General features: G+C 38.9%; 1 protein-coding gene across 1 annotated transcript in view; it reads right to left on the minus strand.

Annotated features, from left to right (window-relative positions):
- HSD17B3 (hydroxysteroid 17-beta dehydrogenase 3) overlaps window positions 1-19,763 on the minus strand; it is a 57,945-nt gene that overhangs the window by 10,157 nt on the left and 28,025 nt on the right. The window contains exons 3-6 of the mRNA XM_012787228.3: window positions 4,916-4,991; window positions 3,025-3,132; window positions 1,825-1,892; window positions 478-513 (exon numbers count right to left, since the gene is read on the minus strand). Coding sequence (XP_012642682.2) covers window positions 478-513; window positions 1,825-1,892; window positions 3,025-3,132; window positions 4,916-4,991 — 288 coding nt within the window. The remainder of the gene's footprint in view (window positions 1-477; window positions 514-1,824; window positions 1,893-3,024; window positions 3,133-4,915; window positions 4,992-19,763) is intronic.

A 19,763-nucleotide genomic window follows, 5' to 3' on the forward strand; every position in this document is an offset into this window, starting at 1 on the left:
CAGTGCTAACCATTAGTAGTTGAGCTGGGATCATAATACAGATGAACTTGAGTTTCAATTCAACAAATATTTACTGAACAGTAAAAGTCCAGAAAATCCAAGCCATGCCCTCTGTCATTTTCCCAGAGTGAGCTTTCTTGTATTTACAAAAACTGAAACTAGAGGAAGATATTAATTTTTTTTTAAGTTGCCTTGGAATCCTGAATAAGTTTCAGCATTATCAAGCCTAATATGTCCTGACATGAGACAAAACTGAATGCAGAAATAGGATTCAGATATGAGGAAGAGTGAATCCATCACTGTATTTTCTTGATGAAAACAGAATAAGACAACTAAAAGACCACTACATGGCCTCTCAAGTGAGGTTCAATTTCAAAGAATCCTGCTTCTATGGTGGGAGGGTGCAATTCTCCTGACTTCCCAAATTCCAACCACTACTACATCTTAATGCTTTCAGCACATATATGGATCACATACCTTGACTACTGAGGTGATGTTACAGTGGATGAGGTTCTGTAATAAGTAATCACAACCACAAGTCAGCCCGATCACTGGAGAAATTATCCTGAGAATTAATCAGTGCTCAATAACCATGAAGTGGGCAAAAGTACACATCTAAGCAGGTCTATCACTCAGCCTGCAAATTAAGCTCCTAATTGATGTTCCAGCAAGTATGCACTAGAATTGGGAAACATCTGACATCCATTCTATGATTCTGTATGCATGTGATCTTGAATAGGAGTCAGTTAAGAGTTTCCTTGAAAACTAAGGGAGCAATATAGATACAATATTTCAAAGAAAGATATTCAATTTCTAGTGGGAGAAAGAGAGGTTAGCCTATGTGGGTCTAGGACAAAGTATCATAGAGAATAGAAAGATGAATGGTTTGCATAACACAAGGTAGAGGCTCTGGGCCATGGAGGCCAGGTAAATAAACTACTAGAATCATACAACAGGCGAGGAAAGAGGGACAGACACATGCATAAGCACAAATGCAAACATAAACAGAGAAGGAGGAGCAATTGTAGAACTTGCTTAATGGAGAGATAGACTTGTGCCAGAAACAGGGAATGTGAAAAAAGGGACTGCAGGGGTAGATATGTTGTCCCAAAGAGGAGTCTGGAGAGGATGGGCAGCAACCTCCCAGCAATCTGGCATTATACACCAATGCAGTTGACTCAGGACTTCAACAGACCCACAGGAAAACCTGCAGAGCTGGGGAATGGAAGCACGATGGCCTTCTCAGATTGGTATAACTCCTGAATTCATGGGTCAGGGACGGGGGAAGGGTCAACCAATAGTGCCTGTAAGGACTGTAAAATGCATAAAAAATTTACTCACAACCAACAATGGCAGCCATGAGTCTGTGCCCAACTCATTGAATTTAAAACACCCCCAACCATAGAGATTGTGTCATGTACTGCCCTCACATTGAAAGCTGACAGATCTGATTACCTGGGACGACAGAGATAGCCAAAGAACTGGCCTTCTGCCAAGGGCAACCACAGCTATAAATCGGTTATGCAAAACTACCCCTTTGTAAAGCAAAGCATAGAGCCCCAAAAGGATAGGGCAGTGGGCAGGTGAGTTTTGATGTGCAGAGAAGGGGGAAGATATCTGTGCCCTGGAGATGATCATGAAAAGTGGTGGTACACTTAACTATTGCTAAGGTGAAAAGTCAGAGGGAGCTCAAGACAGACACTGCAATACAGAGTTTTGGCCAGACAGGCTTCCCACCACTCCTTCCCAGGCCCTGCTGATCATGCAGCCAGAGGGCCCAGTCCCCAGTGAGAGGAATCCGTACACAGAAGGCCACAGGTTTACCTGGATTTCGTCCGGTGCATTAAGGAAATAGCTTGGGAAAAGGTTTGGAAGCATTCCGACATTGTTGACTGGCAGAAAGAGGCAAAACAAAATGTGTCAGAGGAACAGGTGGGAAATTTTCCCAAAAGGGGGTGCAAAAAGATTTATATATAAGGTTGTTCACTGTAGCATGATTTGATAACAGTAAAGAAACTGGAGGGAAAAAATGTCCACTAATAGGAGACACCTTAAAAGAATTATAATGTAGTCATATGTTAGAATGGAATGTAATCATTAAAAACCACGGCTGCTTAGAATTTTACGGACAGGGAAAACATTTGTGATATAAGTTTTTAAAAAATATATATTGCAAAACAGCACATACATATAATTCCAGTTTTGAAATTACATGTGTATGTACCTGGAAGAATGTGCACCAAAATACTATCTCAGACTATTGGGATTTTAAGAAATTCATTTTTCTTTTGTAAGTCTCTCTATTCTTTCCAATTTTTCTGCAATAATATGCTTTACATTTTTATTTGTAAAAATGTAATTATTTTTAAAATTCAGCAGAAAGTTTAGAAATCAAATCTTTCTTCTATACACAATACAAACAACTACACTGTGTATGTGGCTATAAAATGCCTTGACTATAAATCATTACAGGAAAAATATTATTTTAGGCCAGGCACTGTGGCGCAGCTAGCTGTAGGCCCAGCTCTAGGGAGGCCGAAGTGGTAGGATTGCTTAAGCCCAGGGGTTCGAGTCCAGCTTGGGCAACATATTGAGACCCCCATCTCTATAAAAAATAATAATAAATATTATCGTGTTTTGTGAATAAGAAAGAAAGTCAATTCTCATGGATCAATCACAACAATGTTTGTTTGCTACACTAATTCCTTTAGGCCAATGTTTTTGGGATTCCTCTTCTGCCAAATGTCAACATCAGTTCCATGAAAGAAAATTCATTTTAATATCAGAAAGTATTCTAATATGGGAAGGTTGGAATATGTAAGTTTGGTACATTTCAAAACTACATATAAACTTTTTAATCTAGTAATAACTCTTGAAGAATTGAACTTTAATACTCAGCTTAATGCTGTAGCTTAAAATCCAGTTGTGGGTTAAGTTTAAGCTACCATGAAATTACCAAGTGTCACTAAGATAATTATTTCAGTGATGTATTACAATAAGCTTTGCATTTGGCAATTTACTTACCCAAAATTCCAATTTCTAAGCCTTTAAGTTTTTCTTTAATATATTCATAGATGTCATCTTTGGTAAAATCTGCTTGTATGATCTTCACGCTATTTCCTGTAGTCCACTCTGCAGTGGAAACAACAGGTTTTTTTTAACAAACAGGGGTCCAAATCCCGCCCTATCCATGAAGTTCCCCCAGTGCTCTTGCACTACCTGAACAGACACTTAAGAGGACAACCCATTGCCTCCATTAGAACTATTAATAAGAAACAGCCCTGAGCAAATGCTGGGAGGTGCTAAGAGATTTGTGAATGATGGTTTCTATGTGTTTCTAAGAGTCACCTCAGTGACAGGCATGTGCATTAAAATAAATTCAGTGCAGTGGTTCTCAAAGTGGGCTCCACAGCCACAGCATCTGCATCACTGGGAAACTTGTTAGAAATACACATTCTCAGCTTCCCGCCCAGAGCTACTGAATTATTAGTAGAAATGCTGGAGGTAGGGCCCACCTAGTGATCTGCTTTAACGTGTTTCCTGGTGACTCTGTGGTATTTGCTCAAGTTTAAGAGCCCTGGACTAATGGCTGTAAAAGCAAGGTCTGATGCAGCCTCTGCTCAGCGTCAGTCCCCTCCACAAAGACACTGCCACCCTTTGTCTTTTCCAACATTGTAGCATGTATAAAGCATTCATATACACAATATCTTGTGCTAATCCTCCCTGCAGCCTTGTGAAGTAGATATTGTTGTTCCCATATTCCAGACAAGAAACCTAAGGTTCAGAGAAGCTAAGTAACTTGCTCAAGGGCATCCACACTCTGTTCACTCCAAGTTCGACGTTCTTTCCGCTACTCTGGGTTAACTTGCCTTGTGCAGGAGTTTTCAGACAGATATGAAAGCCGCAAGCAGTTTACAAGCTGCTCAGTGAACTGCTTTAGCTTTGGAGTTAGACCCAACATTTCTGGGTCAAGCAATCTTGAAGCATAGTTTGAGGATGGGGAATGCTTTCAAAGACACTACTTGCTTTTCAGAAAGATGATGAGCACATTTTAGCATTGTAAGGAAAACACTGAAGAATGTCTGGGTCCTACTCAAAGTTATTTCTAGTATCCAGACAGAATAAAAGCAGAATTCACTGGTGCAAGGGCACTGATCTCCATGGTGTGTCTGCACTGCCTCACACCTCCCACATCTGTCTCCTGGCCCACCTCTCTCCCAGGGAAACAAGGCCGACCCCAGACAGCCCACCATGGTCTTCATCAGTCTTCATAATTGGAGACTCATCCCTTTGAATTAAGGAGTTTACTAATTATTAAATTAATAATTATTAAAATTCAAATGCCCCCCCAAATTTTTATAATCATTATTAACTAAGAACATTTCAGAATACATCATCATCATAATAAAACATTATGATATAAAACCTGCCTCTTAGGGTTGCACAGTAGACAACCTTCACAACCACACATGGCAACCCTGGATGAAATCATTTTTTAAAATCTAACAACCACCAGTAAGCATGGTCTTTCATTCTCCTGCAAGGAGCAGAGCAGAGGACGTGAAGTCCCAAACACAGATCCTGCTTTGGAAGGCAGTGGCAGAAGCAACCAGACAGCCGGGGCCTCCAGATGAGCAGGGATGATTCTAGGGATGAAGGCACCAGGCCAAAGGAGAAAGTGAACCTATTTGTGCCCGAGTCTGTCCCTGCTTCACCCAGCCCACAGAACCAGTGGGGAGCTAAAGCCAACACTTTAAATCCCCCCTTCACTTTGTGAACTGGGCCCCCCACAGGAAGGTAGGCACCTCAGGCTCTGAGAGCAGATGTGGGCATGTTGCCAATAGGCAGGGCCAGGGCAGGCTCGGCTGGTGGGCTCCACAAATACCTCCCTTATTTGGGGGGGGGGGTCACTCACCAATCTCTGTGGCAATGGCCTGTAGTTTTTCCAGCGTCCGGCTGATAAGCACAAGGTTGAAACCATGTTTAGCTAGCTGGGGGTGGGAGTAGGAAAACCAAAAAAGACAAAGATAATGAGCAGACAAGGGAGGCTGGCTTTAAAGGTGACTTGGTCTCAAGGTGACATGCTTATTGCAGGTAGAAGTGCTTGCTTCACCTGGGTTTAAATGCGCAGAATGTTTAAATGCAACAGAGGTTTCTGGGCTATGAACAAAACAGCCACAATGGGCCAAGCCAAATGTCCCATTGTCACAGCAGTTTACACTAGTGTGTTTATTATGTGCCAGGAACCAGCCTATGTGCTTTTCTCATACAGGCCCACGGTCTGAAAGCTGCTTATCTGAGATTCGTGGGGTCAGCTGTGTGTCCGAATTCAAAACGTTGGAGATTTTATACTATATATTATGTAATAAAGTCCCGGGCCGCACCCCGTAATAAAAACAGCATTTCTGCAGCAACTTTTGAGTCGCTTGCTATTCACAAGGACGTTCTTGTGATTCAACCTGACCTGACGCCCTTCTCCTTGTCGCATTCGCAGCAGGAAAGGAAACGGAATCGGGAGCACCGGGGAAAGAGCTGGATGCTCCCTGACACCAACAGGGCGACTCTCTGCCGAGTGGGCAAGGCATAGACTCACGAGGGCTGAGTGGCAGCATGGGAGAGATTCCACGGGGGACACATAAACGTGGTGTGCTAGGGGTAGGTGGGGTGGTGTCCACAGACAGCCAGAGACTTTTCTACACCTAAAAATGCTATTGAGGAGAAAAGTTAGAGCTTTTTCTGAAAGACAAAAAGGAAAAAACCAACATTGATTTAAATAGAGACTAATGACTTTTGAGTTAGTGACAAAGGCCCCAGTTTATTGAAACCTTTCTCTGTGGTGTTAAATGATTTATACAGCTATTTTTTTTAGTTGTGGTAAAATACACATAACATAAAATTTACCATCGCAACCAAAATATGGAATGCTTTACAAATCGTGTGTCATCTTGAGGGTCCATGCTAACTAGCCTCTGTATTTTCCCAAACTTAGCATATGTGCTGCAGAAGCAAACAGAATGCTATTAAGAAGAAATTCTGTATTTTAGAAAACACAGAAGATGCTGCATTATGGGCTATATTATATAGTTTCCAATACCCAATAATTCACTCTTCAGGCCCCTGGGCTCTGGATCACCCAAGGAGATGTCAAAAAACACCAATTCCCACGAAAACCATCCAAGTAAAAATCTCTGGGATTGAAGCCTCAGCACTTACATCTTTTTCTATTTTAATTTATTAAATTATACTAGAAAATGCACAAACACATTCACATTGTAAAGAGTCAACCAATACCAAGGAGAAAATGTCCCCATGCCCCTTCAAGTCCATTTCCCCACCCACTGGGCTCCCTCTGCCTCTGCTTTGTTCTGGCTCCTTCCCTAGCTTTTCCTGCACTTCTATGCATAGATGGGTATAGATAGAAATAAATGTTTATTTTGTGGGGCTTATTTCTTTTTATCCTACATAAATGACATTCTAAGTAGTGTCCTGCAATATTCTTTTAAACTTGATGTATCTTATCTCTAAGAATCATATCTATTTCCACCTAAGTCCATGAAGAACCTCTTGATTCTCTTTTATTGCTTCATAGTGTTCTACAGTTCACCATTGGGCAAGCATTTAGGTTGTTCCCAAGTTTTCCTACTGCCAATATTGCTAGAGTGAAAACCCTTCTATATAGTTTTTTTGTATATATGAGTAAATTAATTCCTAGAGTAGATAGACAAGAAGAAGTGGAATTTCTGTGTCAAAGGGTGCATGCTTTTACATTTTAATAGTATAGTCAAATTGCCCTCCTTTAAAACTGTACCATCAAATATATTATACAATTATAGCCATTTTTCCACACTCTCGCCAATATTTGATATTAGCAACCTTTTTCAACCTGATGATTTTTCTCACCTGACAGTATCCCTTTTCTGTTTTAATTTGCATTTCTTCAATTATCAGTAGAGCTGAGCATCTTTTCCAGTGTGTATGTGTGAATTACCAGTACATACTCTTTGCCCATTGTTCTACTGGGTTATTTATTAATATCATTTTTGTATAAAATAGTTGTTTATATATTCTGGGTATTCATTATTGCCAATTATATATGTAGCAAGTATCTTGTCTTTTGTTTATGGTGTCCTGCCATACATTATATGTTAATTTTAATGTTATCAAATTTGTGAATATTTTCCTTATGGTCTTATATTTCCTTTATGATTTTCTCTAACTCTAAGGACATACATTTTTATATAACCTTTTATAATTTATTTTTTGTTCATTTTTGAGAATAGTATGAGGTTGAAATCATCTAGCACTTTTTTTCAAAATGAGTGTCTAAATGTCTCAACATTTTTCAATTTGTTCATTTTTTCTTAATTTGAAATATGAACTTAGTCTTTTGCTAAATTCTCATGTATACATGGGGCTGTTTCTGATTTATCTGTTCTGTTCCACTGACCTATTTGTTAATATTTGTGCCAGGGCCACTTCTGATTCAATCATAATCTTACGGTAGTCTTTGGTATCTGATGTCTGATAGAGGAAGTCCTCACCATTTCTTATTCCCTTTCAAAATGTCTTTATTTTCTTTGTTCAATCTTCTAAATACATGATGAAGTTGCCTAATCAAGTATTATGTTGAAGTGAGAGATATTTAAGGAAAAGCTTATATCTTTGCAGTGATCAGTTGTCCCATCCATAAATATGGTATCCATTTCTTCATATCTCAGATGTCCATTTAAAACTTTCAGAAATTTCTTCATGTAAATCTTAGGCATTTCTTGTTAGGTTTGCATTAGTTAGGTTAACATTTAGCTGCTGTAACAAATAACTCCATAATTTCAGTGGCTTAACACAAAGGAAATTTGTTTTTGTCTTATATGACAGACTCTATTCCACATAGCTATTCAGGCTCCAAGGCTGAGGGAGACTTTTTTATCTTTAACACTAGGTTTCTAAGATCTCCCTGGGCTTGGATTAAGAGCAGGTGGAGAAGATACATCCCTCTCTTAATCACTTAGACCAAGTGACACACATCGTTTCTGCTTGACTTCATCTGCAAAATGAGTCACATGGCCCCATGTAGATGTTAGGGAATCTGGGAAGTGCCCTGGCTGGGCAGCCACTTACCAGCCTCAACTCTACACCGTGAAAGAAAGAGTAGGCATTTGGGTGGGCACTTAGTCATTCCTACCAACAGTACCTTACATTTCTTCATTGCCATCATGACCTGATTTATTTGGACAGAAGAAGCTCAAGAATTAAATACTAGGCTCAGTTCCTGTTTCCACCACTTCTACAGGTCTGCACAAGTTAATTGTTCTGATGATCAGACTTCAAAAACACATTGAAAAGTGTGTGGCACAGAATCTGTCACATAGGAAGCACCCAATAGTATCAGCTATTTTTTCTATATATTCTAATTTGTTATTATTCGTGCTTAGGAGATATTGATCCAGCCACCTAGCTGAGTTCTTTCCATTTATTCTATCAGTTTGTTCATCAATGTTGGGCTTTTCACTATAGATAATAGTATTTTCTACAAAGAGTACCACTTTGTTCCTATTTTTCCAATATTTGCGTATTTTTGGCCTCATTATCTTGGCTAACACCTCCTACACAATGTTAAGCAGTTGTGGTAATAGCAAACATATTTGTCTTGTTCCTTACCATCATGAAGCATGACGTTTCCTGTCATTTATGATAGATATCTTTTATCAATTTAAGAATATTTTCATCTTTTCCTTTTTCCCAATTGACATTTTAAAAATTTATTTATTTATTTACTTTTGAGACAGGGTCTTGCTATGTTGCTCAGGTTGGAGTGCAGTGGCATGATCACAGCTCATTCCAACCTCAAACTCCTGGGCTCAAAGGATCCTCCTGCCTTAACCTCCGAAGTAGCTGGGACTACAGGTACACACCACCCTGCCCAGCTAATATTTAAATTTTTTTGTAGAGATGAGTTCTCACTATACTTTCCAGGCTGGTCTTGAACTCCTGGCCTCAAGTGATCCTCCCACCTTGGCTTCCCAGAGTGTGTGATTACATGTGTGAGTCACCGGACTGGGTCTACTTTTTTTTTTTTTTAATAAACTGCTGGATTCAGTTTGCAAATATTTAACTTGGATCATAATTCTCTGATGCTAACTTTGTCCTATTTTGGTATTATAGCCAAGCTAATCTGTCTAAACAGTTTATGAAATATGTAGGGTGATCAACTTATCTCAGGATTATCTCAATTTTAAAACTAAAAGTCTCACATCCCAGGAACCCTCCAGGCCCAGGAAAATCAAGATGGTTGATCATCCTGGAAACATAGGGTTTTTTCTTATTCCTTGAAGATTTGGTAATATTTACTTATAAAAATACATGGGCATTTTATTTAGGTGTAGCTCTTCCTAACTGCCTTTTCCATTTCTTCTGTGACTAATCTCTTGATGCTTTTCTACTTCTTGGGCCAATGTTGATCATTTGATTTCCACAGAAAATTCTTTACTTTGTAGAGATTTTCAAAAGTACTTTGTACTTTATTGGTACAAAGATTTAAAGAGTATTTCCTTTCTCCTTTTTTTTCTTCTTTTTTAAAAAAATTTCTTTATAACTAGGTTGCTAAAGTTGTTCCTTCTCTTAATTTAAGATTTTGCAAAGATTTGTCTACTGTTTTGGACTTTTTAAAGAGTCAGTTTTGGGTGATCAGTTTATTTTAAACTGATCGATTCAGTTTATTCCTGCGTTTTCTATATCTTCAGTTTTTGCTCTGCTCTATTAATTAATTTCCTCCTGTATCTCTTTTGGATTCTTTCCCTTTTCTAGAATTTCTTAGAAGCTAAGACTATTTACAGTCTTTCTTATTTTCAAGTAGATGCATTTAAAGCCAAAAACTTTCATCTGCATAGCACCTTGGCCACAATTCACAAGAGTGTCCGTTTTCATTTATTCTTTAATCTTAGGACTATACTGAAGAATAATTTTCAATATAGATAGGGAGGTAGATATAGCTTTCTAAGATTCTATTTAATTTTATTGTATAGTGGTCATTGAATATAATGGTATGTCTTTTGCTATTTGGAATCTATTACAATGTCCTTTGCAGTCTAATAAACAGGCAGCTTTTCTGAACATTCCATATATATCCTTAAGGACTGCACACAGTTTTATAAATAGTTGTCTATTAAACTGAACTTGAGGCTTACCAAAAGGCTTACCAAATATTGGTTAAACCACTATGAAAATGTGAAATAAAAAAGGGGGGAGAGAGAGAAGAGAAACTTTTTATCTAAGGAATACAAGCCCCTTTAAATTATCAGGCCCAAAGAGGCATTTAAAATGTCACAGCAGTCATGTCTCACTCCTCCTTGAGCTACATATTAATAATTACCTCTTGAAGCCACTTGCTATTCCAGCTCTCTAACCAACTAATTGACTTCCTGATGCCAAGTAGCCATGAAATGCCACCTACCCTGAATGTAGTTCAACAGTGAACATATAGTCAATCACTAGCCAATGTTACTCCTGTAAACCAGTAATGATTCCCAAGGAACAACTTCTGTAATTGCCCCCTCTCCTGATCTTTCTTTTTTTTTCTTAAAATCTTGAGCCTCTCTGTTCTCTGGAGCACTCCCCAAGGCAACTTGGAAGTGTGTCCCAGGCTGTAATCCTCAACATTGGCCCAAATAAAATCTCTATATTAATTTTACCTCAGCTTCTTCCTTTGAAAATCCTCGAGAAGAGGGTATTCAAATTCCTTAATAGTCTTGATTATTTCTTATTTATGTAATAAGATGTTAAATTAGAAGTTTCAATGAAAGTGCTAAGACAGAATAGGTATTAGATTACGAAATGATTTAAGAAGACCCAAAAAAAGACTGTGATATTGTAATATAATTATAAATATATATTAATATTTGATCTCTGCACCTGGCTTTTGGCACAGAGCTCCTAAAACCCCTGTGATTTTCTGAGTGATAGGAATGATGACAGCTTCTTTTGTTATAATATTTGGTCTTGATTCCCAGCTCCTGACACAGTCGTTCCTATATAATGAAACCTCCATAAAATCCCTAAGCGACAGGGTGCACAGAGCTTCCAGGTAGGTGAACACATGCGGTGCTGGGAGGTGTCTGGCCCAGAGAGCGACAGGGGCTCTGTGCCCCGCGCCCACGCCTCGCCCTGTGCATCTCTTCAGTTTGGCTGTTCCTGAGCTGCAGCCTTTCTAATAAGCCAGCAACTGCGAGGACAGCGCCCTCCTGAGTTCCCTGAGCCATTCTAAGAAATTATTGGCGCTGGGATGGGGATCCTGGGAACCCCTGATTTATTGCCCGTCAGTCAGGAGGACAGGACGCCTGGAACTTCCAACTGGCACCTGAGGTGGGGTCTGCACCGACTCCTGCTGGTTAGCATCAGAAGTGAATGGAACTAGATAGAGGACACCCAGTTGATGTGGAATGGGTTGGCGAATCGGTTGGTATGAGGAAATAACGCCACACGTTTGGTGTCAGAAGTGCTGTGAATAAAAAAGTAGCTCAACATTCAAAATAATCTCTGTGAACCGAGGGCATGACCCTAGAGCCAGGGGCCCTCTCACTCACATGAAAAACATAACAAGTCAAAGACAATAGAAATTAGAAGGAGTTTGTGAAGAGGACTTCTGCAGTTTTACTTGCGGCCAAGCGGTGGCTCCACCCGACTTGTGGCGCCTCTGAAAGGCAGAGGACGACGGTGGCAGCGCCCTCCCGTCCCACTTCCTGTCCGCCGCGCTCGCGCTTCGTCCCCGCTCCCCTGAATTAGTTACTCTAGCTGTGGTAACAGGTTAACACTGAAATCTCAAAGGTTTAACACAACAAAAGTTTATTTTTACCCATTATTCTCAAACTGTAGACTACTCTTTGACCCAGGTCTCCAAAAACCTAATGAGGAAGAGATGGCTTCTCAGCTGCTCTGACATTGGAGCCTCCTTCTGCCGAGGGCTGGGGCCACCATCGGTCCAGGAAATGGGAATATGAGCGTTTCTCCTGCACGAGGTGCGGGGAGAAGTGGTGTGGGGTTATTTCAGATTCTAGCCAGAACATCCGCCTCAAGGGCACAGAGACCTGAGCAGGGGTGAAGCTGGAGGCAGAGCCAGAGACTGGAGGGGGAGGAGGGCACGCACGAGGCAGGGTGAGCGCGCACACTCCGTGCCCATCGCCCTGCAGGGCCGCGAGGGTCACTCGCCACGCTGCCCAACCCACGGAAGGGTCCCCAGGGAAGATTCGGTGTCAGACAGTCACCAGGCCAAAGAGCGAGACATCCTCTTAGGACAGGCCCAGACCCGCAGACCCATCTGATCCCCATTCCTGCTGCCTCCTCACACCTTCCTCTATCCTCCTGCTCCCTGGACTTGGGTGTTCAGACATGTCAGTTAGCAACGACGAAAAGAGAAATGATAGATGAAGAGAGAGAGAGAGAGAACAGACCATGGAACCATCCCCAGTGTCAGTGGCCTCCAAAGTAGGTCCCAGATGGGAGAAAGGAGAAAATGTAACTTTCATCAAATGTTCAGCATTTTGCTTATTGCAGGTGATTGGACAATGTAACTGTAGAATTGAAACTGTGTTTGCCTCTGAAAGTGACCAAAGGACTTTGTTTCCCCTGAGAGGGATCTGTGAAGTAACAGGAATAGAGGCAAGAAAAGAACCACACCGTGGGTAGGTTTAAAGAGACTGGCCCCTGGTGGGAAACAGAATGACCATGATTATGCCCCATGGGTCCTATGAGTCCTGCTTGTTGGAAACAGTGATTAAACTTTGTATTTCTATCTCTGAAAAACGCATGCTAATCTCCCACAGTGGCTGTAAATTTGTCAATCACTTCTATTTTAATCAGTTTATGCTTTCAATATTTTGAAGTTATATTGTTAGCAATAGAGTAAGCTCAATATTAATACTCTGAAATGTATCAATATGAGTTATTTCCCTTTTATTCATATTTTGAATATTAGTATCTGATACTAACATTGCTTCTATTCCTTTCCTTTTGTTTGCATTTTCCTGATATGTTTTTTCATTCCTTTATTTGCAACCTTTATTCAAGACTGGATTTTCTTTAGCTCCATCTGAGCATTTGTTATTTATCAGTAAATGTAGCAAACTCACATTTATTGAGATTGCAGATTTGTTACGCCAATTTCTGCTATCTTATTTTAGTTTTTCCCATAACTGTGTTTTCTTTGTTACTGTTTTCCCTTTTATGACTAGTAAGGAGCATAAGATAGGCAATACTGTAGTAACAAACTAGCTCCAAATCTCAGTGGCTTACTACAAGAAAGATTTACTGTTATGCAATGTCTTCCATAGGTAATGAAACCATCCAGGGCAGCCCCCTCCATGCAGTGACTCAGGGATCTAGATTTGTTTTTCCTCAGGGCTAGAACTAGGATGAGACAAGTAAAGAATTCAGGGTGCAAAATTTAAGGAGGTACTCATTCTCAGGTTCATGGTTACCCTGCATGCCTCCCTTTAGTCCTGGCCCTACTTTTTTCCATCTAGTGGCTCCACCCTTCAACACTGCTTTGCCTCACTGCTTTACCTCATATTGGATAATAGATAGTGAATGTGATTACAATATAGGAAAGTCAAATTCCCGGCTTTTATTAAAAAATAAATTATGAAAACAAGAATAGTCATTTTTCTGGGAGGTAGGGTGTTGAAGAGATATTGGTCAAAAGATACAAAATTTCAGTAAGATAGAAGGAAAAATTCAAGAAATCTATTGTACAACATGGTAAATATAGTTAATAACAATGTATTACATTCTTGAAAATCACTGAGTAGATTTTAGTTGTTCTTACCACGCACACACAAAAATAATAAGTATGTGAGCTAATACATGTTAATTAGCTTGACTGAGCCATTTCCATAATGTACATATATTTCAAAGCATCATATTGTACATGAAACATATATACAATTTTTATTTCTCAATTAAAACACTAATTTATTTAAATAAATAAAAGCATAGCCATTTTTTCCACAAACTATAGAAAGACTAGTTCTATACCTGGATTAACACCTCATTTACATAAAAAATGCACACAAAGCTATAAACATTTTGTAAGAATAAATACAAATAAAAAGATACACATCAAACATGTTAGAAAAGTTACAGACGGGATGAAGGGAAATGGATATGGGGAATGGGAATAAAAGAAAATAAAATGACAATAGGACCTTGTCTGCACCAATGAAAATAACTCAACCCTCTCTGTCATTGGTTGACAAATAAGTAGAAGGAAGAGGAAGAAAAAGAGAGTAGGGAAAAGGAAAAAAATAGAGTACGCCTGCCTGGGTAGACCTGTATTTTGATGGAAGTGAATATAGCATATATGTCATTTGCTACTTACTACCTAACTTATACCAATTCCAAATTTTATAGTAGCCATACTATAACCTTTCTTGTGTATAAAAGCTTATTTTACAGCTGCTTTTAGCCACTCTAGTTTTTAAGCTAAAGCTACCCTTAACCTTACCAATTAATATGGCCAGAATCACACACATTCTGACAAAGAATTTTTTATATTTTTATGTAAAATTGTTAAAGAAAATTTTATCCTAAACTTAGAAGCAGGAAAGTTGATGATTACTTGACTTTTTAAAACATTAATATCACCCTGGACTATTTTCTAATAAACCTGCTTGACTTCATCTGACACCCTTAGGCAGGTAACTTTGCTGTTACCGAATTTTAACAATTCTCAGCTAATCAGAGTCCAGATAGCTCACAGCCAGCAAGGTTGGAGACTGAAGAATTGTTGGGACATCATACTCTGACCGAGAAGCTGATCTTAGAAAGTCAGCCCATCGAGTATTTAACTCCGAGATATTATTTCACATTTCTTTCCAGACCAGCTACATAAATCTTTGTTGCTCAAATACTCTTCAATCAGCTTTTTGTCTTCTTGCTGGATCCTTCATTACTAAGTTGATATAAAACTTTAACAAGCACCAACATATATCTGTGTTTGAGAATTGTGCTTTTATAATACTGAAGATAAAATGCTGATTGGTCCTTTGAGTTATTTGGCCAAATGGCCACAACAGTTATACTATAATCCTAATGTCTACAAGATTTCAGAAATAAACGTACTACCATGCTTATTAAAGACAAAGAGTAACAGAAAGGAGTTTTAAAATCTGGCTTTATGGTATTTTCAAGAGACATGCCCAAAATAGATGGCTGAAGATAAAAGGAGACTATATATATATATATATATATATATATATATATATCTCAACCAACCGAAAGAAAAGGGCACAACTTTATTAACATCAACCAAAATGGACATTAAAGCAAATAAGTATTACTAGAAATAAAAACTAGTAAAAGGTTAAACTCATCAGGAAGTTATAGCAATTCTAATCCTGGATTACCTAATAAAGTTGCTTTACATAAAACTACAAAGTGAGTTGAAAAATACACCCATTACGATGGGAGATTTTAACTTACCTTTTTGGTAATTGTTGGATGAAACACACAAACATTTGGTAAAGATACAGATTATTTAAAGCACATAAATAATACACTTGATCTAATGGACATGTATAAACACTGAACAATTGCAGATTGTGTTCCTTTGAAAGTTGACTCTTTGAAAAAACTGATAAAACTGACGAATCTCCAGCAAAAAATGATCAAGAAAAAAGAGAGCACAAACAAACAATAAATAATATTAGGAATGAAAAGATGGGAATAATTAGAGATATAGCCAAGATTTAAATATAGAAAAAAGGTTAAGAGACAGGAGTTCAAGGTTGTAGTCAGCTGTGATCACACCACTGCACTCCAGCTTGGATGTCAAAGTACAACCCTGTCTCCAAAAAACAAAAAAAGGAAGAGAAAGGGTTAGGAGAGGAGAATGAGCACACAGTTAATGTTGCTACCTCTTGAAATCCCTTGAAAACCATAGGAAAGTGATTTTTGTTTCCCCTGGGAAAATATAAATCCACAGGGAAGATGACAGTAAGAGACAAGAGCAATCTCAATTTTTTTTGTTGCTAGAAAATGGATGGGCGAGATCTCAAATCCTAAACCAACCATAAGGTAAGCTAAGAACTGACAAAATTTATACCACTACAATCCTCAAAAATCTCAGTACTCCCAGCACTGGACGTGAGTGAGAGGGAAGCTAGACGAAGGAGGATTGGGTGAGAGCTGTTTGAGAAGCCATTAGCGCTGAAGCCCTCCTCCATTCCATGCGGTGAGGGCAGGGCACTCAACGGAGAGCAAGGAGATGAGCCGAGGGGCACATGCTGATTTCTGACTCCCAAACGATGGCAACCAACTTTCACTCTGCAGGCAGGAGGTGACAAGACTCTTCTCTGGGAAATCTGACCCACCCCGAGGAAAAGACCTAAAGACACTGGCAGGGGATCCTCCCAACCAAACAGCACCTGCCAATCACACTTGCACCTACCACAACCACCTACACAAAGAAAGTCCAGGCAGGTTCTTAACCCCACCTAATCAGGCTTTGAAACCTGAACAGATAAGAATTGTCTATGGGAAGCAGCTAACATGAAAGACGGAGTACCAAACAAACACAAAAATCGGCAACTTGGTAGAACACAGCCTAGGCAGGAGGCGACGATTTTTTTTAAAAAGAAAAAAATATTAATATATATCTTCAGAGGAATTAGAGAGGCTACGACAACCATGAAAAGAACAGGTTGCTCTAAAAAAGATACATAGAGATAACACAAAAGAAATTTCTGAAATATAAACAATTTTTAACTTCTCTTAAAAACTTAATTTTTTTTTAAATTGAAAAAGAAAATAGCAAAAATGAAAAAATTCAGTTGAAGGGTTGGAAGGTAGAACTGATGAAATCCTTTTGCAGAAAGGAAAGCAAAAAGAACAAAGAAATAGAAATGGGGGAAAGAAATAGAGGATAATTTCAGGATCTGCATAATAGGAGTTTCAGAAATAATATTTTCCAGCATCTAAGTAATAGGAATTCCAGAAAGAAGAGGCAAAGTAGAGGGGAAGAATGTAAACACCTTGGCCCAACCTGCTTTGTGGGACGACCCTGGCTGCACCCCCAATGCCCAGCCTCTCAATATCTCTGCTCATTTTCTAAACTAGCTATCATGCCTTCCCAGTCATTTTGTGAATTAGATAATAGCCTTATATAAACTCATTTCCTGCTTAAGTTTTTTAAACATGGTAAGAGAATGTTACCAAAAAACCTTATGCTAATCAATTTGAAAACTAAGGTGAAAGGGATATATTTCTAGAAAAATATAAATTACCAAAACAGATTCAAGAAAAAAAAATTAACCTGAATATTTCTATAACCACTAAAAAATAACAACAATAATAAGCTGATAATGATAATAAATTGCCCCACAAAGAAAACTCCAGCCACAGATAGTCTTACAGATAAATTCCATCATACATTCAAAAAACCAATCATTCCGAAATTACACAATCTTTTTCAAAGAATAAAATGGTAAAAATGTCCCTATTCGATTTATGAGGCTGGTAAAAATTTGACACAAAAACTTTGAGAAAGTTAGCTTCTCAGTCACGTGACACTTAACCAGGTATACGTCCTGAGAAATGCCTTGTTAGGCGATTTCATCACTGTGCAAACATCACAGTGTACTTAATCAATCCTAGATGGCATAGCCTACCACACTACACACCTAGGTTATATGCATAGCTATTGCTCCTAGGCTACAGACATGTACAGTATGTTACTGTACTGAATACTGTAGGCAAGTGTAACACAATAGTAAGTATTTGTGTATCTGAACATATCTAAACAGAAAAGGTACAGTAAAAATATGGTATTATAATTTTATGGGACCACTGCCACTGTTGTATATGCAGTCCATTGTTGACCAAAATCTTATGCAGCACATGACTGTATTTAGTGATGTGGACTATGTGCATAAGCTATGACCCAGCAATTCTGCTCCTGCGTATGTTCTCTACTCGTGACATGTCCTCTAGGGGACAAGGACAAAAGTATTCCTAGCAGCAAAATTGGTAACAACATAAATGTCTGTCAGCAGAGGAAAGGAAAACTGAACTGGGATATATTAGTATGATGGAATATTATACAGTACTGAAATGAGTGAACTATGTTCCACACACACATCAGCTTAGATGAATTTTGAAAGCATGATGCTGATCTACACAAAAGAAGCAGACTACAGAATATGTGTGACTCAAATCACCTTAAATTCAAAACAAGCAATACAACCAACATATTCTTTAGGCATACATGCATATGTAATAGAACTCTTTTGTTAAAAAGCAAGGAAATTATTAACACAATATCCATGATAGCGTTTATATTTGTGGGGGTAGGGAGGGAAAACATAAGCATGGCGTATAGGCAGCTCCAAGGACACTAGTGATGTTCTGTTTCTCAAGCTGGTGATAAGGGACACAGTATTCATTTTCTCATTTTATTATTTTTCATAACCATATCTATGCATTATACGTACTCCTGTTTGATTTCTCTCTCTCTCTCTCTCTCTCTCTCTCTCTCTCTCTCTCTCTCACACACACACACACACACACACACACACACACACACACGGCCATGGCATATTACAATGTACCTAGGATATTCAAAGCCTGGATCAGAAATCACAGGGTCAAAGTTAAGTAGCACATGAACAAAGCAATGAATCTGGAAGAACATAAAAATAATTAAAAGCTGCTGTTTTCATTTAAGACCAGATGAAAGAGAATACGCTGAGAGTGCACATGGAGTAATTTAGACTCAACATTAGGAAGAGGAATTTCTTTGTTGGCAGAAGATGCTGCTATATATTGCAAAGTAAGCATGTTATGATATACAAGAATAGGGCAAGGCAGTTATTTTCCTTGGGTTGGTCTGGGATAGAGCGGGCCAAGGGATTCTACTCCAAGGGCCAACACCACGCCACTACCTGTAGCTGTCAGGAGTGCTATCTTCAGAAGAACTCTGACTGCCCTGAATGCCACACTGGAGAGGGGGAGCCTGCCAGATGTTGCCCTCCCAGATGTTAGGGGACGGCACTAGAACTGCCCAGATGTGCAGGAATAAAACCAGACCACCTTTCATCATGTATTTTGGGTCTAGCATACTCTGGGCATTAACAGCCAAGAATACATATTTACACATGTCAGAGAGACAAAAAGTTAAATTTATAATATTTCATAGTAACAAGTGTTTAGTAAATAAGAGATCTCAAATCCTCTTTGGAGGGGTTAATATTGGTTCAGTCATATAGAGAACAATTTAGCAACAGTATCCAATAATTAAATTCACATACCCATTGGGCCAGCAATCTTATTGATAGGGATGTATCCTTGGATGTGGACTCAAATATACGTGCAAGGGGGGGGGCCTTGCAACATTATTTGTAAAAGTAAAAATGAAAATCATCCTGAGTAGCCATTCCTAAAGGTTGACAAAAGAGACATGATACATCCATGGAATGAGATACCTTGAAACTATTAAGTATTATAGAATGAAAGCCATCTACATGCCTTTGCTATGGCCAGATCTCCATGCTATTTATTAAATAAACAAAGGAAAGTTTAGAAAAGGGTTTATGGTTATATAAAGTAGAAACCCATTTGTGCTAAGAAGATAAAAACTAAGCATCCAAGTTAAATTCTGATAGAGACTGCTAGTGGGACTAAAAACCATTCTCTTCTTCTTCCTGGGCATGTAACTAGGCGACACTTCCCAGCCTTCCTTGCACTTGGTTTGGCCACAGGACTGAGTTCTGTGCAAG

The sequence above is a fragment of the Microcebus murinus genome, chromosome 12 (assembly GCF_040939455.1).
Source record: "Microcebus murinus isolate Inina chromosome 12, M.murinus_Inina_mat1.0, whole genome shotgun sequence".
NCBI lineage: Eukaryota > Metazoa > Chordata > Mammalia > Primates > Cheirogaleidae > Microcebus > Microcebus murinus.